This window comes from Sorex fumeus, unplaced genomic scaffold (assembly GCF_029834395.1).
Source record: "Sorex fumeus unplaced genomic scaffold, SorFum_2.1 ptg000111l, whole genome shotgun sequence".
Lineage (NCBI taxonomy): Eukaryota > Metazoa > Chordata > Mammalia > Eulipotyphla > Soricidae > Sorex > Sorex fumeus.
Genome location: NW_026606168.1, coordinates 9,705,384 through 9,726,932, shown reverse-complemented (window position 1 = coordinate 9,726,932; position 21,549 = coordinate 9,705,384). Strand labels below are relative to the sequence as shown.

The 21,549-nt window shown below is 49.0% G+C and overlaps 1 protein-coding gene across 1 annotated transcript in view; it reads right to left on the bottom strand.

The window, feature by feature from the left end:
• The window catches only part of GLDN (gliomedin), a 48,434-nt gene extending 35,272 nt beyond the window's left edge, over nucleotides 1-13,162 (bottom strand). The window contains exons 1-2 of the mRNA XM_056135375.1: nucleotides 13,127-13,162; nucleotides 12,438-13,055 (exon numbers count right to left, since the gene is read on the bottom strand). Of these exons, the coding sequence (XP_055991350.1) occupies nucleotides 12,438-13,055; nucleotides 13,127-13,162 (654 nt within the window). The remainder of the gene's footprint in view (nucleotides 1-12,437; nucleotides 13,056-13,126) is intronic.
• Nucleotides 13,163-21,549: the final 8,387 nt, after the last annotated feature.

Sequence of the window (21,549 nt, the reverse complement as noted above, 5' to 3'; positions counted from 1 at the left end):
TCAGAAAAGTACTACACAAAAACCATGGCTAAAGTAATTTGTCCGATGCTGGGGGAACGGACGAAGAACAAAACCATTATCCTGAAACTCTGTCTGGGGGCACTCTCTGGGGAGACACACAGCAAAAACAATTTGTGAAGATGTTTTGTCATCCTCCTCTCTGCTCAACCCTTTCCGCCAGGGCACTAATTACTCCAGAAGCTGTCTGGACAAGGTCCTTTGGAATCAGGGAGTTACTCACACAACAAAACAACTTAATGTTTTCAGAACATTGGCTGGATGGGACCCGCTCTGACAAATATTCCCTTCTGATGGGGCTGAGGAAGAGGTGGTCAGTGAAAGAATGAATTCACCTGAGTTCCCATTGGAGGTGAGTGAAAATCTTTGGAAACTAAAGTATCATTAACCTTTCCAGAGCCAATAAGCAAAATACAGTTCTTTCTTTGGGAACTCATCAACCAGATGTATAGCTCTTGGAGATACTTGTCCAGAAGTATTTATATTTGGCTCAGTCATAAAAGATTTTAAACTAATGGGCTGGAGCAATAGTGTAGTAGGGAGAACTCTAGCCTTGCATGTGGCTGACCTACTTTGATCAAGGCACCCCATATAATTCCTCAAGAATTGTCAGATGTGGGGCTGGAGCGATAGCACAGTGCGTAGGGCATTTGCCTTGCATGCAGCCGACCCAGGTTCGATTCCCAGCATCCCATATGCACTGCCTGGAGTGATTCCTGAATGCAGAGTCAGGAGTAACCCCTGAGCATCGCCGAGTGTGACCCAAAAAGCAAAAAAAAAAAAAAAAAGAATTGCCAGATATGAACCCTAAGCTCAGAGTCAGGAGTAAGCCCTGAGAACTGCTGGATGTGACCCAAGAACCAAAAAAAAAAGGGGGGGGGAATCCTAAACTTAGAGTCATCTTAAAACCTGTCCTTACTTTGGTAGGTTCATTCTCATTCTATTTCCATTGTATTTACAAGGCATCAACATTCCCTGAAGTTCAGAAAGAAAGCATCTAGAAATTTCTAAAGTATCCAGAATAGGCCAACATATATCAAATTTTAGGCACCATGCAAAGAACCTGACAAAAATATTAAAGTGAATCCTTTAGTTGTAAGGCTACCACTATTTCTTGAGGAAGGAACTGAGACACAGGAAGGTCGAGTGGTGTGTCAGAGGCCGTACAGCTAAGGGAGAGCCACGAGAACAGACAGGATGATTCTGTGCTTATTATACAAGATCTGGGGCCTGGCTTCTACTATGCAGGCCCGTGAAGAACTCTCTCCTGGAGAAGACAAGTTCTGGGAAACAGAATGCTTTCCTTTTCTGGAATACTTCTTCCTCCCTCAGTTTCCCTTCCCTAATCCCCCTTCTATTTTAGCTCTTATTCTGTGCCAACACAAATTCAGTCTATTCACTCCTCAGCTGACCCACTTCGGGGCTTCCTCATTTCTGTTCATGATGCCAGGGTCTTTCTCAGAGTCGCAGTGTTGGAAGGATCTGGAACAGCACCCTTTCTCTTATAACCAATAGTTACTAAGTACAAAGCACAAGTTCTCTTTTTTTTTTGTTTTTGTTTTTGGGGTTACATTCAATGGATGTTCAGGGCTTACTCTTGGCTCTGTGTTCAGAATTACCCCTGGTGGGCTCGGAGACTATATGCTGGGAATCAAATCTGGGTGGGCTACAAGCAAGGCAAGCAGCATCTGGGTGGGCTACATGCAAGTTAAGCACCATCTGGGTGGGCTACAAGCAAGGCAAGCACTCTGTACCATCTCTCCAGCTCACCAAGTAAGTCCATTCTGACCTGCTGTTATTTCTAGGGTGTAGACCTCACTATTCATTTGTGATGCCACCTCACGACCACACAGAATGGACTACTTTCTTGCCCAAACAAATGCAGTAAGTTCCTCACTTTCTTCTCGCCCTGGGGGCTCTGCTGCCCAGGGTTTCCTGCACTGCCCGGCCAGGCCCTCTTCTACCAGACCACCAGGCCTGGCAGATTCATACTCAACTTCCCAAAATGGAAATTCAAGACTCTCTCTGACCTAATTCCCCTGGGCTCCCTTCTCATCCAAACTCGCTGTGGAAAGGGTCACTCAGCTTCCTGCTTTCCCAGCTTCCTCGTGCTACCACCTTCATTCCTGATCCTAGACCTCAAGTTACTACCCATGCTGGGGACACTTGTCCTCCCAGATCTCACTAGCCCTCCATGGCCCGTTCCAAGTTCTGTCTCCTCATGAAACTGTCCTTCACCACTTCACTGTGGACTGGTGTTTCTCCTCTCAACTGCCTTGATGCTCCTCATACACCTCACTGCAAAGATTGGTCTTCTAGGGGCCAGAGTGATGATACAATGGGTAGGGCCTTTGTCTTACACACGTCTGACCTGGGTATGCTTCCTGGCACCACGCATGGTTCCCCTATGCCCACCAGGGATGAGCCCTGAGCAGAGTCAGGAATAAGCCTTGAACACTGCCAGAAGTGCCTCCCACGACCTGGGGGTGGAGGGGTGAGTTTGGACCTCTAAAGCAGCGGTTCTCAAACTTCTGCCACCTGGGGTCCCCTTCCGTCCCTGTTTCTCTACTGTAATCACTCACCTACTTGACTTTAGCTGTGGCCCACCCGCTATATCTATGTTCATGTAGCCCCAAATTGAGAAGTGATGCTCTAAAGAGCTTCTTTTCTTTCAGAGGAACTGATTTCAGGTCCGCAGCATTTGTTAGATTAGGAGGGCATTTCCTGCCTTCTAAAGAGACAAAGCCTAGACTCACCATGAAGGTAGTGGAAACCTGGGGGATTAGTTTGTTTCTGTTAAATTCTTCATGGTTAATTTGGGTACAGTCATTCACAATGCACTGCACAGCTGTTTAGTTTCTACATACAGCCCCGGTAGAGCCCCCAATACTCCCAAGCACTTTGGTGAACATGATATTTTCATCTACCACTTTGAGAGGCAGATGAGATGACTCTATGTGCATTCAGAACAAACCCCACAAATTGTATCTTCAGTGGTCTTCCAAGGGTCTCTAGTTTTAACTCTACCTTTGGGTACAGATTCTGATTACTCTGTGTCTCTTGTTAAACTAGAAGTAAATTGTATCTACTTAAAACTTGGCATTGCTTAAGAGAAATGAGTCAGAAAGAGAGGGACAGACATAGAAAGATTGCATTCATCTGGGGAACATAAAGTAACAAAATAGGAGACTAACACCCAAGAATAGCCGAGACAAGTACCAGGAGGTTTACTCCATGGCTTGGAGTAAAGTGCCAGCTGCACATGCTAGGGGAAAAGGCAGCTGAGATAGAGAAGGGAGCACCAAATAAAGGGTGTTGGGAGGATCCTCCCAGGATGGGAGATGCATCCTGAAAGTAGACTATAGACTGAACATGACTGCCACTCAATATCTCTTTTGCAAACCACAGCACCCAAAAGGAGAGAGAGAACAAAAGGGTATGCCCTACTACAGAGGCAGGGTGGGATGAGGGGAATGGGGGTGGGAGGGATACTGGGATCAGTGGTGGTGGAAAATGGGCACTGGTGGAGTGATGGGTACTGGATCATTGTATAACTGAAAGCCAAGCACAAAAATCTGTAAGTCTACAACAGTACCTCATGGTGTTTCACTAATAAAAATTAAAAAAAAAAAACCCTGGCATTGCTAAGACCCAAAGGGCCTCATAAAAGCAAAGGATGGGTTGACAAATGCTCCCTTTGTGGTCAAATCACCACCGCAAAGTGCAGTTTGTTTCACACAAAGTGACCTTTAGTGTGGAGATAAAATGCATGTAAATTAAGCTTGAATGTCAACAGAGCTTTGGCCAAGGATTTCTTAAGGGGGGTTGGGGGTGGGGAGGAAGTAGGGAGGGGAGTTGAGGAATGTGGAGAGAAAAGAAATGTCTATTTTTCTTTAAGATGAGTGCGGGAGGGACACTGGAATTAGTGGTGGTGGAAAATGGGCACTGGTGGAGGGATGGGTACTCAAACATTGTATAATTGAAACCCAAGCACAAAAATTTGTAAGTCTACAACTGTACCTCATGGTGTTTCACTAATAAAAATTTAAAAAAAGTGATGAGTGGGGTTTGTCAAATCATCTCAATTTCCCCAAATGAAAGCATTTGAATAGTGTTTTCAGGACTACCAGAATTACAGGATTACTCAGAAGCTAACACAGACCCATCAGAGGAGTGCAGACAATCTATCTTGCTGGTCTGTAAACCTTAACATCAGTGACCCTATAGAAGAGGAACTTGGAGAGTTTGGGCCTCCAGGTACTGCCAGGAGTAAGCCCTGAGCACTGCTGGATATAACCCAAACCCTCACCCACTTGCAAAGAAATCCATTTTATCCCTTGCATTATGAGAGTGAAAGTGGAAGGCTCAGAGGAAATGGGCACTGCACCCGGCGAGCTCAGTGGGCGGCTCCCCATGACCCTCTCCTCTGCTGCTTTTAGCCAAGACTTGAAGCTGTATCATAGTGTCAGAGCCAGCGGCAGTGGTCCCCCACTGTTAGTGCGGTCAACACAAGCACCTGTTCTCCTAGGTCCCGAAGCTCAGGCTTGGCTCCTGTTTCCCTGTCAGAGCCATATGGGCCTCGAGAGCTCTCCCTCCCTGCCCACCATCTGACACATGTGAACAGTGTGGGCTGATGAAGTAGTGTCCAAATGCTGTTCTAGGGGGTCGGCTCACCCTGGCTTCCTCAGTGTCCTGGGACAGGGCCCGAGCTGGGTTTTGGGGTGCCTCCCTCCTGGCCACACTAGATGTCACCTTAGAGGAAGTTGTTCTTCAAGTTCAAGTTTGCGCTCTACCTTTCACTGTCAGCTAAAAAGGACTTCTGCATGCAAACCAGCCACAGGGTGTGGGGTGTGACACCCCAGTGTCTGTCTACAATTGTGGATATGAATCCATTCACTTCCACCAGCTCTGCATGGAGGGGGGCAGGGGGGCAAGGCTTCCATAGTGTATCTCCCACTTCCTGTTTTCCTGGCTTGACTTCTCATCAAAGCCTGCTCTAGAATAAGCAGTGGGGGGACCACGCGGTGTAAGTCTTAAGGGGAATGTCTCTCTTCACTGAAAGGAATAGATGAAGCTCAAGGGATCACATTTTGTTGTTGTTTTGGGGACCACACCCTGCAGTGCTCAGAGACTACTCCCAACAATGTCAAGGTATTATGCCTGGGATGGGACAGGGGCAGCATGCTTGCAAGGTAAGTATCTTAAGTCTTAAGCTGTCTCTTTAGCCCAGAACAGACGGAGTCTGCAACAAGATCTGGTTTGGGTTAAAAGCTATCTAATGGGAGAGACTCAGTAATGAATCCCGGAAGACAATAGCTTGCTGGAGATCTCTCCGGACCCCGTGCTGAGCTGATTCCACCAGGGCACCTCAGATGGAGTGGGTGTTCCCTCTCCGCCCACTCCAAATGAACCCCCAGTGGCTACAAACTTCCAGAAGCAAAACCCAGGTACGTGGGAGCAGGGACTGAAGACTCCATGCCACGTGGTGGCAGCGGGGACAGGCCACCTCTTCCCATCTCCCTGACTGCTTGGGGGTCCTGGCTGTCACACCCACAAACTGCCTCTGGGCACCATCTCAGTGCATTAATAGCCTTGATCCAGAGATTCACAATAAATCTTCAATCAAAATGGACTAGCTCCCTATAGAGATGCCTCTGGACCCCAATCATTTACAATTTTAGAATTCCAGGAGCATGCAGCCGCAAAAGCAGCCGCATGACCTCTCATGATATTCATAATAAAGTAAAGTAAAGGCCCTCCCGTTGATCATCGATTTGCTCGAGCGGGCCCAGTAACATCTCCATTGGAGACTTTGTTGTTACTGTGTTTGGCATATCAAATACGTTGCGGACGAGATACTCTCAGTAGCTTGCCAGGCTCTCCGAGATATTCATAATAAGCAATAAAAAATAAAGTATCTAGCATCTGCCTGTATCAGGCAGGCTTGAGTGGTGGTGGGAAAATTCGAAATAATGGCAGTGGGATGGTGTAATGGTGGTAAGATTGGTGTTGAAATATTGAATGTAATCAATTCATGTGAAAAACCTTGTGAAAATAAAATTTAAAAATTAAAAATAAAAGCTGTCTAATGGGTAGGTACAAAAGGGGATTAAGGAAAGATTACAGATATGGTCTGAAAGAAAGGGAATGATCGATATGGCCATGAGGCTGGCTTGGGTGGCACTTGTGGCAGCTACCCAGCTGCGCAGTTACCTGGTGAGAGCAGCCATGGGGGGCTGGGAAAGCAAAGGGACATCCATGGAGCCCACGAGGATTTATTTATGGCTACTGAAGTTCGACCTCATTTCCACGTGGCACGGCACACGGATCCCCATCCCCCCTCCCTGCCCCCGACACTCTCTTCTAAATGTGTGTGCAGGTGAAAATCATTCTCTACCCATGGGTCACATGAAAACATGGCGCAGACTAGCTGGGGCCCTTTGTTGCTGACCCTCGCTTCCATTCCATCTGTGTAAGTAACTCAGCCCGGAGGGAGGGAGAAGGAGGTCAGCCCTGACCCCAGGCATTTCAGGGGTTCCATGAAAAGCAGAGCATTCAAGGCGACAGACGCAATGGCTGTTGGTAGTCTAGTCTACCCCACCCCTGCCCCCATCATCCCAGAGGATCATTTAGAGCTCCACACTCATTTCCATCTCACTCACTGCTGCATCCTGGGAGATTGCATTGTTGGCAGTGGTAGCACCCTGATGCCAAGCAGATCCAGACTCCCCTCTTTGAGAGCAGCCCACAGAATGGGCACACAGGCTTCCAAAGCCAGGGATGGGAGCTCTTCCTTCACTAAGGTGGAGATGACTCTCAGAAGCAGCCAACAAAACCAAGCCCCGGGGGGCTCGAGAGATAGTCTGGCGGGGAAGGCATTTGCACGTGGCCAACTCAAGTTGGACCCCCAGCATCCCACCTGTTCTCCCAAGCACCACCAGGACTAACCACTGAGCATTGCCAGGTGTGACTCTCCCACCTTCAAATAAATAAAAGCCAAACAAAACCCAAACTCAAACCAAACACGAGGGAAGAAGCCCTACTCAATCATCAATGCCAAAGGCGGTCCAGCACTCTGGGGTTTCAGGCCAGTAGAATGATGCCATTTGTGTTCTGAAGCACTCAGATTTTCTGAGGAGATTGCCTCCACCTGAGTATGGATGTAGGTTAGCCCTGAAAATCTCAGTGTTGTTTTCCCCCCACACTGTGGCAGCCCATCTACACATTTAAAAAGGAAAATTCTGTTGTCAATTTAAAAGCCCACAGATGGGGGCTGGAGTGATAGTACAGCGAGTAGGGCATTTGCCTTGCATGCGGCCGACCTGGGTTTGATCCCCAGCATCCCATATGATCCCCTGAGCACTGCCAGGAGTAATTCCTGAGTGCAAAGTCAGAAGTAACCCCTGTGCATCGCCGGGTGTGACCCAAAAAGCCTAAATAAATAAATAAATAAAAGCCCGGAGATAACACGAAATAGCCAATCTTTGACTTCTCTTAAAGTAGAGCACAGACTTCTGCCCACTGAACTCTTTACAGCAACAATCCACACGAGCTAACTCCTCAGAGCACTGTGAGCTCTGGACCTCAGGGACACAGCCCCCACCCCCTACTGTTGGAAAACTGCCTGTGACCCTCAGCACGTGGAATTTCCACTCACAGTCACACATTTCAGTTCCAAAGTTGAAATAAGGCACATAGCCATAAGGTGCAAATATAGCATCCAAATATTCTGACTGTTGGCTTCTCTGCTATAACTTGACAGAAAGGCATCCCCCATTATAAAGATTAAAACTGAATTCACTCATGTATTCATCTAGCAAGTCTAGCCTGCCTTCCTTCCTTCCTTCCTTCCTTCCTTCCTTCCTTCCTTCCTTCCTTCCCTCCCTCCCTCCCTCCCTCCCTCCTTCCTCCTTCCTTCCTTCCTTCCTTCCTTCCTTCCTTCCTTCCTTCCTTCTTTTCTTCCTTCCTCCTTCCTTCCTTCCTTCCTTCCTTCCTTCCTTCCTTCCTTCCCTCCCTCCCTCCCTCCTTCCTCCTTCCTTCCTTCCTTCCTTCCTTCCTTCCTTCCTTCTTTTCTTCCTTCCTCCCTCCTTCCTTCCTTCCTTCCTTCCTTCCTTCCTTCCTTCCTTCCTTCCTTCCTTCTTTCTTTTCTTCCTTCCTCCTTCCTTCCTTCCTTCCTTCCTCCTTCCTTCCTTCCTTCCTTCCTTCCTTCCTTCCTTCCTTCCTTTCCTTGCTTAACTCCTGGCACCCTTTGGAGTTCCTCAAGGGGTGCATGGTGAGAAGTGAGCGTAGACTGGGGTGGAGGGATGGGGGTGGGAACCTGAAGAAAGCGGCGAGAGAGCAGGAGAAGCAGCAGGGCTAAGCCAGAACAGAAGCAGCATCTCTTGCGGGGGTTTCCTGGCAGAAGACTCGCGCTATACTGTTTTAACTCACTGGAGCCCAGGGGCCCTTTTATTACTTTCCTTCAAGGCACTGACTTGCTTGGAAAGAATTATGTGCTTGGGACATACCGAGCTCTCTGCACTTAACAACTCGCTTCCTCAGTCCTTAATGACTTACATTCACAGTTGGCTGACAAGCATTTTCTGCTCAGGAGCTGCTAGCCAGAATGGCCATACCGACGGGTTGTTCGGGTTGTTCGGAACCTGGAAGTGTCTGTTAGCCAGAGAAGGCTCATCTTGAAGAAACGAACCATTTGGAGGCAAGGGGGGAGGGCATCTATCTTGGGCCCATCCCCAGTGGTGTTCAGGGGCTACTCCCAGTTTGGTGCTCAGGGGTATGAAAAGCAGACATAAGTTGACATACAGCTTATTTCTTTGTTCCCAGATGTCTACAGACATAATAAGACCTGGGGATAGGAGGGTTCCTGCACCCCTCTCCCCTTCCACTTACTCCAGCAGTCTCTGGAGAGTGGAGGGGTCAGAGGCTTTATCCATAACTGGGGTGATAGTACCTTCCACGTTTCTAACCAGACAGTTTCTCTTAGTGGCCCGTTTGTTTGTTTGTTTGTTTGGGGGACACAGCCAGCAATGCTCAGAGATTACTCCTGGCTCTGAGCTTAAGAGTTACTCCTGGAGGTCTCAGGGATGCCTGGGATCAAACCCAGTTTGGCCACTTGTAAGGAGAGCGCCATGTCCCTTTTCCTATGGGACTTTCTGCTAGAGAGGCTCCACAGAAATTTTCTTGCTGAAAATGGGTTTCCTTATGGGTACACCAAGACTATAAAGAAGAAACTCTGTGAAGGCCGTTAGAAGAAAGGGAAAGGCCTTTCAGCAAGAAAAGTGGCTGCTCGGCCCAAAGCACACCCCGGGGGTATGAAGCAAGAACCTAGCGGAGCCTGCTGTGGAGGGGGACATGGGGGTGTAACTGAGGCAGCAGCGATGGATGCTCAAAGCTCCCCTCTGATGCCCCCTTGACACCTTTAGGGTGCACATACCAGGAGCATGCAGCTCAAAGTGCTGATCTAGTGATGACAGAGTAGGTAGCCCTGGAGGCAAAGAAAACGCAGAGTCTCAGGCTTCAGAACCCCTCCACAGAGGCCTCAAGCACTCACGAGGACGGTGATTGAGAGGTTCCTCCACAGCATTGCTTCAGACTCACCAAAGGCAGGGCTGGACCGTGGGAACGGGTGGAAATGGGGGTTGGGGGGACGTTAAAATCAGGAAATTACCCGAAAAACACAAGGGGGAACATAACACAAAGAAGAATGGGATTTACTGTGCCCTGTTCCCAGAACAAAGGAACTTGTAGCGTCTGTTTTCGGGATAGGGTTTGCCATGTCTTTGCCATGTCTGAGTTGCGGCTTGGGTCAGGATGCACGCTTCACTGACTGCTATTCTTTCTTGCTTCTGTAACCTGCTTACTTGCTTGCTTAGTGAAATTCAGGATATATATATATATATATATATATATATATATATATATATAGCCTTTTGCTCTCAGGATTGCCTATCTCATCCAGACTGGGTTTAAGAAAGAGCAGTGCTGGCCAGCTAATAAATGCTCCTTAATTTGAGACAAAACTCTGATTCTGTGGAATATTTGGGTGGGGGTGTGTGTCTGCTTAGCCTATAACAGGGGTTTCTTAGGACTGCAGAGTTTAGAGGCTACAGATCCCCTAATTCTCTGGGTGGGGCCCTGGAATCTGCATTTTAAGGTGTTCCTAGGGGAACATCTCTAATTCTGTTGTTTGAGAAAATACCCGGGGCGGGGGGTGGGGGGGAAAGGCAGCAATTTAATGATTGTCTTCTCCTGGTCTGCATGCACAGACCCCCTCACCTTCCACCCCTTCACCCCACTCCCTCACATGGACGTGAGTCAGTGGGAACCTATAAATGCTTAAGCCTGGCAGGGCTGCATCTGTCTTCTGACGGGGCAGGCAGTGGAAGCTCACCGTGACTGAAATATGAGTTTCTCAATTCTCCTGAGTTAGGTAATTTGCACATAAAAGTCTCTCCTTAGAAATAATATTAGATTAAAAATTTAATTAAGGAACAAAATTAGATTAAAAAGTAAATCTTAGAGCTTAAAGATCAGGGAGTTGGCTCCCTGGAATGGAGTCTATGCGTTGCATGCCCAAGGCTCAGAGTTTAATGCCCAGAACTGCATGGTCCCCAACACCTGAGTTGGGCTCTGGTGGCCAGCAAGCACTGCTGAGAATGCCCTTCCTTGCCCGAGCACCAGGGCACACACTGTTGTGCCCCCCGATCCATGAGCACCTCTTGCAAAACTCCTACAAAAACAAAAATGAAATGTCAATGTTCAGAGGTACGTCTAGAGAAGTTTCTCAAAAAAAAAACCCTCAACAGACACAGTAAGAAAACAAAAGAGAAAGCTAGTTCCTCTAAGATGTCTACAATTTATACAAGTCTTTTTGTGTTGTTTTTGGGTTTTGAGCCATGCCAGGCTAGTCTCAGGAATCACTCCTAGTCAGAGTAGGGTGGACTTTATGGGGTGCAAGGGATTGAACCTGAGTCCGCCGTGAACAAGGCTAGTGCCCTCCCTGCTGTACTCTCTCTCCAGCCCAGAAGTCTTCTGCTATCATTGTTGTTTGTTTGCTTAAATTTTTGCTTAAGCCAAGATTTTTCAAATGACAACAAGAGTGAAAATGAAGCCAGGACTGTAAAATTAGATCTCTGTCAGAAGGTGTCTGAAATGGATAGTCCTTCATTACCACTTTAAAAGACATTTCAGCCCAAATAAGAATCAAAAAGCTTCAATTGCAGAAGCCTTAAGGGAATCTGTGTCTGAATGGCCAGGATCCTGCAGTTTGCTCATAGGGACAGCACTGGCATCTCCCTTGTAATGAAGTGAAAGATCGGGGCAGTGCAATGGAGAGCTTCAGTCTAAACGTAACTGCAAGATAATTACGGAGTAAACTTATCAAAGGCAAACAACTTAAACCAGGAAAGAAGATATTTTAATTGTCGCTTTAAAGATCATTTTTTGCTTTCTTTGGGAGAGTGGGGGGTGGGGGCAATGCAGCCAAGGTCCTTCCAGGATGTAAGAAACTATGGATTCTCCCTACATGCAAGTGCTAGATTAGTGGCCCTGGGTGCAGCAGCTTCATAGAGCCCATTGCATCAGAGTCTCAGCTTTAACTTGGGATGGTAGGAAAATAGCTTTGTAGGGCTCCCATTCTCAACAACACCGGATGCAGGAACAGCCTTCTCAGTACCCGGGTCCCAGGTAATAAAAATGAGGGCTGATTGTCTACAGGTAACGGTATCAACGAGATGGGCCATCTCGGGATGGAGATCCTATGCTGTGAAAAGCCAGACCACGGACTTAGGCGTCCAAGGAGAAAGTCTTTGCTCTTTCAGGATTGCTCTTTCTGTCTCTGGATGGGGCTGAGTTCTGGGGCTGCCGGATGCTAGGAGGAAAGGAGATTTAAAGGCGTTCTGCCGTAGGCAGAGGGGGAGATGCTTGGCTCGTCTATCCGCAGCATAGTCTTTTCTCCCCGGAGCACCGAGCTCGGAGTAGCCCCTAACACTTTGGGGTGTGGCCCCCAAAACCAATAAGGGAAAAGAAATCCTTCCTGCGCACATCAGGCTCAGCTCCTACCTGAGTTTGCAGCCGGAGCCGCCAGCGGATTTCACACGGGCCTACGCAGCCCCTTAACACACACCAAGTCAACTCTTTTGCCACCACCACCAAAATGCCAACGAAGTTTAAAAAAGACCAAACTCGCTGCATATGCCCTTCATTCACGTGCAGCCCCGAAGGTGGGGCCCACTTGCAAAGCCTCCCGCCCCGTGTCACAGAGGGGGGGGCGGGCTGGCTCCAGGCTCAGGGGCTAGCCCCGGAGAGTTGCCCGGGCGAAGACCTCTGTCCGCTGCCCTCGCAGCGCGGCGGGTGCGGAGGGGCCCCGTGGGGCAGGGAGGGGGCCTTCTGGGCTCCCCGCCCTCCAGCCCCCCGCCTACCGGCACCATGGAGTAGGTCATCATCATCAGCATGTCGTGGCTCTCGGCGCGGACGTGCGGCGCGGGCTCCCCGGCGTGGCTGCGCCTGCTGCGCGCGGCGGCGCCCGCGGGCTCCGGGGCGGGTGCGGGCGCCCGGTGCGGCGCGCGGCTCAGCTCGGCCAGGAAGGCGCGCAGGGCGCTGTCCTGGCGCTGCTCGCGGCCCCGCTCCGCCTCGAGCGCCCGCAGCGCCGCGCTCAGCCCGCGCCACTGGCACAGCGCGAACACGGTGCCCGCCGCGTTGAGCGCCGCCAGCAGGGCCAGCGCCGCCAGCGCCCCGCGCAGCCCCCAGCCCGCGCCTCCCGGGCCGCCGCCGCCGCCGCCACCGCGGGCCATGCTCGGAGCGCGCCGCGTCCCGCTCGGGGCGCCTTTATATGCCCGCCCGGGACCAGCCGTGGGCTGCTGGCGGCGGCGCTCTGAGTCACCCGCCTGGGGACGCGGCGGGCAGTTGGTGGCGGCGCCCGAGCTGCCCGGAGGACAGGGCGGGGGCTGCGGGCAGACGCGGGCAGAGAAGCGAGCGGAGATGCGCGGGGGAGGGCCGGGCGCCCGCTCCCGGCACCAGCCCAGCCGGTGGCCTGGGCACTGCGCGTCAGCGGAGGGGGAGAGCGGCAAGAGCCCGAGGAGTCGGTGCGTCTGTCCCCACCGCCCCGCACCCCGACTCTGTCCGCTCCGCTGGAGAGGCTCAGCATGGCCCGTGCCCTGGAGGGGACCTGGAGGCCCTAGTGATTGGCAGGTCCCCGGGCTGCCCATCCCTCCTCCCTGCCGTGGCTCCTGGGCTGAGAAGGTTGTGTGGGAGCGTGAAGACCACCGCGGGCTGTGGCGCTGGAGACCCGCAGGGTGATCTCCAACTTCACAGGGCCCCAGCAGAGCCACATCCTTGGCGGGCGCGTCGAACCGCCTGCCGGTTTGGCGGGAAAATCACCTGGAGTCATTCTGGGGTGCGTCTCCTGAGCACCAACCCTAAAAATAGCCCAACGGTAACAACAAAGAGTTAAAAATCCTGCATATGCCCCCAGAACTGACACTCTCCTCCTTGGAAGGCCTCTTGCTTAAATGGTTGGGGGTGGGAGTGTAGCCCCCCTCACCCTCCTGCCACACTGTCCCCGCCCGCCTCCCCTCCCCCACCCACACACCTTTCTATTGATCCCAGAACCAACAGGCCTGGAGCTCCCCTGGAGCCAACACGGTGCCCCCCTTGGGATGTAGGTTTCAGGGGCTTATGGCACAGAGGAGACCTGGGAGGGGTAGTGCCTGGGATCTTGCACTAGGGATCAGAGAATCACAGAGAGGAAGCAAAGACCCAGAATTCTTGTCCACTCGGTCCATTTTCCTATTTCCTCTTAAAGCCTTCCTGCGGGGTGATGGGATTTGGCAAAAAATGTGGGCATGTTGCTCTGGTGGGCAAGGCAGATGCCTCCATCCAACCCTCACTGCCTGCCACCCTACCAAGGAGCTGACTGTGCTGTCCTTTCACTCCTGCCTCTTCCATCCATCTCAGTGGTACCCCCCTTTGAGGCTCAGTGCCAAGCTCCCTTCCTCAATTGGCCTCATTTTTCTGTGCGTGGCCTCAAGCTTTCCTTCCACCTGGGCTCAGTGAGCCTCAGAAACTCAGAGATTATGAGCTTTGAAGTCAGACAGAACTGAGACTTCTTTTTTTAAGAGGCGTCTTGGGTCCAACTTTTCTCAGGAGACTGTAATATGGCATCTCATAGACTTATGAAGATTCATGGAGAAAATACATGGGAGGGCTTGGACCAACCACAAGCTATCTGAAATCTGATGCCATACCCGGCCAAGAGATCAGCTTTTCTAGACCTTAATTTTCCAGTTGGATTGCTAGAGTGAGCTTAAGGCAGGGACCTCCTCCCTGTATTCCTTACGGTGAGGCCCTGTGCCAGTTAGAAATCTTTGACTAATCCACTGATTAGCTAATTGCACTTTGTTGCTGCTTTCTGAGTATTAGAATTTTTGTTTAGTTGGGGGGTGGGCATCCCCACTTTGGGGGCCACAAAGTGTTGGGGGATCTAACCCAACATGTATAGCTTGTAGCTTCAGTCCTTTGAGCTACCTCTCTGACCTGTTCCACGAAAACAGAACTTCTGAATAGCTGGAAGACTTGACCTCTCATCTGAACTTAGTGGCTTAGCATGTGGTCATGTGGAGTCTTTCCATCTCTGGCCTCCTAAACCTCATCTGAGACACCAATGTGGCTCTGCAGGCTTTGCTGACAATTGATATTTCTCAGGATGGGCCAATACTTTTAACTTCCTTTTTTCTTTTTCTTTTTTTTTTTTTTTGAGTTAGGAATCCCCCTTTAGGAGACGCTTTCCATAATCTGGAAGCTTCCTTGCACTCCTTTTTTTTTTCTTTCCCTTTCCTAAGATAAAGTCTTCTCTGAATGTGGCTAAATAAATTTAAAAATTCTTTATGATTGAAAAAAAAAGCTATTAGTCTGCCCTGTTTTGTTGACAGAGAGATTTCTAGAGTGAGGACAGCAGGAGCAATCTGAGCTTCTTTTTCAGCGGATCAGATAAGCCAAGAACATTGTGTGCTAGCCTTATAATGAGAAGTAGTTTTTCCATTAACGTGCAGATGCTTCCTTCCCAAAAGTTAAATAGATTGGTCCTTAAGAAAGAATTCCAGCTGCTTAACTTTAGGACACTCGAGAATAGCATCCAATACAAGAATATTCTCCAACTTTTATTTGGTTTGTTTGGGATCTGCACCCGGCAGTGCTCAGGGGCTGCTTCCCACTCTGTGCTTGGGGACCACTCTGCCATTGCTGAGGGGAACAGGGGTGCCAAGGACTGAACCTGAACTTCATGCATGCAAAGTATGTGCTTAGTCCCTTGAACGCTGGCTCCTGTTGATGTTTTGTTGCTTTCCATCCTGCCACCTTCCTCTTTCCAATGGTTAGGGAGAAAGTGTCTCCAGTAGTTGCTATTGTGGACATCTGCCCAGCCACTGTTGGTTTTAACAATATTTTAATGTTTCTGGGAATTGATTTTAATTCCCAGAAAACTTCAAGTTCACCAATTAACACCAATAATTCTTTTTCGTTTGTCTTAATTTATTCAATCACTCACCCCTCTGTCCACTCATCTATAAATTTATTCAACAAATGGTAACCAGGGGCCTACTATCTTCCAGGGATCATGCTAAAAGCGAGGCATAGGATGGAGAACAAAACTAGACACCATTCCTGTCTTCCTGAGGCCCCTGAATTTTGAGGGGAAAGAGTGGACTTGGGGCACACCTGGTGGTGCTCAGGGCTTATTCCTGGCTCTGTGCTCAGGGATCACTCCTAGCAGAGCTCAGGGGGCCATATGGGGTGCCAGGGATTGAACCCAGGTTGACCACATGCATGGCAAGCACCCTACCTGCTGTAGCCTTTATTGCTCCAGCCCCTGAAGCCCCTGTCTTGATATGGACAAAGCCAAAATAGCAAGTGAGCACAGACACAGGAGCAAAATCCCAAATGAAATAATGCTACAAATGCACTGAAGGGAAATGGCTTGATTCTGGGACAACATCAACACTGGAAGAGTGTCCTACGTGCAGGATATTGGGTCATGGAAAACCTCTTGGGGAATTCTAGATTGAGGACTGCCCATCAGCATGGCCCATGTCAGGCAGCTCCTGAAGCTTGGGCACACCAAGACTCAACTCCCTGGAGCTGGGCAATAAGCTTTTCTTCTAAGGGGGACCTAGAAGGCCTCTGCATGTCTATCATGCAAACCACCAATTAGAGTCAGTATGGGTTAAAAATTCCAAAAGCAGCAGGCTTTCTATTGTAACCATGCCAGACTGTACAGGAGCCTTTCCTGCCTGGTGTAATGAACTTTCAATAAATAAAAAAAGTGATTTGGAGAGCCAGAGATGACTCAAAGGTTAAAGCACTTGCCTCATACATAGCTGTGTCAGATCACTGGTTCGAATCCTGACATCACATATAGTTCCCCCCAAGAACCACCCAACGTGATGCTTGAGCACCCCCCCCCCCCCAGAGACACAGGCTCCATGGTAGCGACCTGGATTGGATTCCCCAAATTGCCAACACCGCTGCAAGAAAATCCCAAACACAGAGCTGGGAATAGTCTTCCAGCACCACTGAGTGTGGTCCAAGAACAATGACAACAAAAGAAATGGGACTGTTTTCAGAAACAGAATGGATATATGAAGAAAAATTCCACTTGTGTCTGAAATGGCTGAATCCATGGAAGTAAGTTAATACCACAAAGTCTACTTAAGGAACTTGAGCCACTGTGTTTTAGACAAAAGAAATGCATACAAGTATGGAGCACTTAGGCTCTCAAGGTGCTTTCTCATGTCATTTGAGCCCTGGGATAAGCCTGGTAAGTGAGCAAGGCAATGTTCCTGTAGCCAGTTCACAGTTGAGCAAGCAGCACTTAGGACAGTTAAGGAACTTGTCTAAGTTGCTGCAGTTGAAAAATTCCTAGCATGGAATCTGTGGTCTTCATCAGAAAAAGGAATTCTTGGCCTAAATCATTGAGAGTCAGGAGTATTCAAGGACATGGACAGGGCAGAGAAAAGATTCAAACTGATAAAATGACAAAAAGACTTAGAGCAGCATTGGACTCCAAGGCTTAAAAACAAAGGGGAGGGATGCAAATGCAAAGGAAAGCATTCCTCTGCATGCAGGAGGCCTGGGTTGGGTCTTCAGTACATGGTCCTCTGAGCCAGGAATGACCCTGCCCCTCATCTAGCATCACTGGGTGTCACCCCCAAACCAACCAACCAATCCAACACAATAGCAACAAGAGAGTGGAGAGAGAGAGAGAGAGAGAGAGAGAGAGAGAGAGAGAGAGAGAGAGAGAGAGAAAGAGAGAGAGACAGACAGAGACAGACAGAGATAGAGACAGAGATAGAGATAGACAGAGAACATTTCAGTCTTGTGCAGTTTAGTGAGGGCTCAGAGTGAGTAAATGTGTCAGAACATGACTTTCTGGACAGCAAAGTTCCATTTCTGCCTCTCAGAGATGAACACAGAACCTCAAAGAGGGGTTGATGTGAGGCCAAGATGTTAGACCATTCCTCTTTGGCGTCAGAAGCCAGAGGGAAAGCAAGATTCCATATGGCTGGCCTCTCCTGAGGCCCAGTGGAAGGGACCAAAAGGGATTTCTGCCAACACCATGCCTGAAAAGAATGGTCTGTCTTGGCAGGGCAGAGATGCCAGAACTGAATGTCACACTGGAGTCCTGTCCCCAGCCAGGTCACCCCACAGAACCAGGCTCAAATGACTTCATTATTTTTTTTTCTGTTTGTTTCAAGAGAGGTTTACAGCTGTGGTGCTGGGTTGAATTTCTCTTTCTTTCGCCATGCCCCCAACCTCCCTTCCTCCTTCTTTCCTTCTTGTTTCCTTCTTTGGCTCTTTCTCTTGTTTTTCTTTTTGTCACCTCACAAAACTGTTAGGAATAAATTGAATACCTGCTTATGTGTTATTTATATCTTCTTCTCAGGAAAATAAAGGTTATGCGGTAAGATTGCAAAGTGTGAGGTCCACCCTCGTGAATGTTTATAGTATTTCTGGCTACTGGTTTTCCAACTGGAAAGCAGCTCTCCTGAATGTATTTAGTTTTCTTGATGGCAACATTTTGTCCTCTGATTCCTAACTTTGCATTTCCCCAACACCTCCAGGCCCTGTTGCCTTTTGGTTCTGTGACGTGGACCATTCTGGGTGTCTCAGATAAATGAAATCATACAGTGTTTATCTATACTAGATCTATTTCTCTTAGCATAGTACCCTTAAGGTAAATCTATGTTGGCTCATGTTACAGAATTTCTTTCTTTCTCAACATTGAATAACATTCCATACATATCTCTGCATCTATAGCTCTCCCACCTTATTTCCTAGCAATACACCTGTCAGTGAGCATTTAGGTGGTTTTCACATCTTGGCTATTGTGAATGGTACTGCATTGAGACCCTGGTTTCAAAGAGAAGTAAGATCACTACATTATGTGATAGGTTTTTTCACTTAATCACTTAACTTCCCGTTAGTCGTCGATTTGCTCGAGCGGGCGCCAGTAACGTCTCCATTTGTCCCTGTCGCGTGCTAGTGTAGCCCAATGGCATCTCTTCGCTCCGGGAACATGGAGGGCCTCAAACCGATCGTTCATGACCTTGACAAAGAAGTCTGACCATCTGGTAGGTGGGCGGCCACGCGGTCTCTTGACATCCCGTGGAATCCAATCAGTAACAGCTCTAGTCCAACGGTCGTCTTTAAATCTCATTACGTGACCAGCCCATCTGATTTTCGACACCTTGGCAAATGAGACAGCGTCCCTGATCCTTGATCGTCGACGGATGTCAGAACTCCGGATTCGTTCTCTCATTTGAGTGAAACGTGATATTCCAAGCATAACTCTTTCTATTCTTCTTTGGGAGACCTGAATGGTGTTCTCATCTTGTTTGCGTAGGGCCCAGGTCTCTGAGGCATATGTTAATGCAGGAAGAACAGTGGAATCAAAGAGATGTGCCCGGAGCCGGAGGTTCTTCGTCCTCTTAGCTATTTCTTCGACGTTCTTGAAGGCGTTCCAAGCCGCTCTCTTCCTCCTGCGCAGCTCGGGTGCCAGGTCATTTGTCATGTTGACCTCTCGACCTAGGTACACATAGCTGTTGCATTCGGAGATGGTCGTTCCATTGAGAGCGAATGGGGCGTCAGGAACAAGGCTGTTTCTGATAAACATTGTCTTCGTAAGATTCAGCTGTAGTCCTACCTTTCCACACTCACGGTCAAAGTCGGCCAGCATTTGTGCCGCTTGGCTGATGTTTGGTGTTATTAAAACAATGTCATCAGCAAAGCGGAGGTGGTGTAGTTGCCGACCATCTATCTTCACTCCCATTCCTTCCCATTCCAGTCGTCGCATGATGTTCTCGAGGGTGGCACTGAAGAGTTTTGGTGAAATGGTATCACCCTGCCGCACCCCTCTCTTGACATCAACGATCACTTCTTTGTAGAATGGTGAGATCCTGGTAGTGAATCCGCAATACAGCTCACGGAGGATCCTGATGTATTGGGCTTGAATGCCCTGATTGGCTAGGGCTTCAATGACCGCTTCCGTCTCAACAGAATCAAAGGCCTTCTTTAAATCAATGAACGTTAAGCAGAGCGGCATCTTGAACTCCCGAGAAACCTCAATGAGTTTGGTTATCGTGTGGATATGGTCGATGGTGCTGAATCCTTTGCGGAACCCTGCTTGCTCACATGGTTGTCCTTCATCTAGTGTTCTGCCAATCCTATTCAGGATGACTCGAGTGAACAACTTGTAGATGACAGACAATAGGCAGATCGGGCGATAGTTGCCAATGTCATGGATGTCTCCCTTCTTGAACAGTAGTACGGTCCTGCTGGTTTTCCATTGAGATGGAACCTTGCATTCAGACAGGTAGCGAGTGAAGAGCCGAGCCAGTGTATTGATGAGTACTGACGGCAGGTTCTTCAGGTGTTCAGGTCTGACCTTGTCTGGGCCGGGTACTGTTTGCTTCTTTACTGACGAAATGGCGTGTCGGATTTCGGAAGGGAGAACGTTGGGAACGACATACCCATCCTGTGGAATTTGGTATGTCGGCAAGTGGACATGGCTATCGAAGAGATTTGAGTAGAAGTCATGGATAATCTTCTCCATTGCCGTTCTGGAGGATGTGATGGATCCATCAGGACGTCGGAGGGCAGTCATCTTGGTCTTATAGTTGGCGAAGGACAGGCGGGCGTTACGAATACTTTTCCCGGATTCTGCCGCATCTACCAGTACTTCTGCTCTTCTCTCTTTGAGGTCTTCCTTGATCGCATCTCTGCACTGCTTTGCAAGCTCGGACGTTAGCTTGCGGTTGCCTGAGGCATGCGCCAAACCTCGCTGGCGAATTAGCTCAAGAGTTTTCGAAGATAGGCGACTTTTTGTGGCTATCTCTCTCTTGGCGTTCCTCGCACATTCATGGAGGTGCTGAACCAGTCGATCGTATTCCTCGTCAATGTTGTCAACAATGGCATCTTCCCATGTTGCCGCAATAGTACCAAAGAGTTCCCAGTTGGTGGTCGTTCTGGGAGTTCTCTTTTTGAACTTTGCAGCCCTTTCTCCCCGCTCTGTGAAGTAGAATTTTGCACGAAGGAGACGGTGGTCCGATCCCGTTCGAAATTTTGGGACAACAGCGACATCAGTCAGGCAAAACCGTCGATTGAATATGATGTGGTCTATTTCGTTGTGGAATCGTCCACCGGGAGACTCCCATGTCCATCGTTTAGATTCTGCCTTCTGGAACTGTGAGTTACCATGAATGGTCTTGGTCGACATGATGAACTCAGACAGTCTCTCACCCTGTTCATTCCATTCTAGGCCATGGGTTCCGATGTGAAGTTCTTCAGCTGATCTTCTCGGTCCTATCTTGGCATTAAAATCACCCACAATGATCTTGTAGAAGGTGTGGTCTTCTTTATAGAACTTCTCTAGCTCCATGTAGAACTTCTCGATTTCTCTTTCATCATAATGAGATGTTGGTGCATAGACAACGAAGATAGAAACTGCAGGCAGTGAGCCACATCTATTCAAATGTAAACGTCCGATTCGGGTTGTTAGGCATTCGAATGAATCAATGCTCTTGGCCAAGTTTGTGTTGATAAGGACACCGACGCCTCCAACACCTCTTTTATCGCATGTTCCGAGGAACAATTCTTCTCCAGTGTCGAAAACGGCATGGTGAGATTCGTGTCTTCTTGTCTCGGTCAGACCAATGATGTCGTACTTGATCATTCGCGCTTGTACCATCAGGTCCTTGATGGATGCATCTGATGCTAGCGTACGTGCATTGAAAGTACAGACGATCATTTTTGTCTTCCTTCGTTGTGGCAGCCTAGGTCGGCCTTGAGATTTTGTCGGCCTCTCCTTTCTCATCCTTCTCAGTGCTGCCATGTCGGTGAAGCCTTCAGGGTCAGGTGAATGAGACCAGTTGTAGTTACTGGTTTTGGCATATCGAATACACAGCGGATAGCTTGCCAGGCTCTTCCGTGCGGGCGGAATACTCTCGGTAGCTTGCCAGTCTTTCCGAGAGGTATAGACAC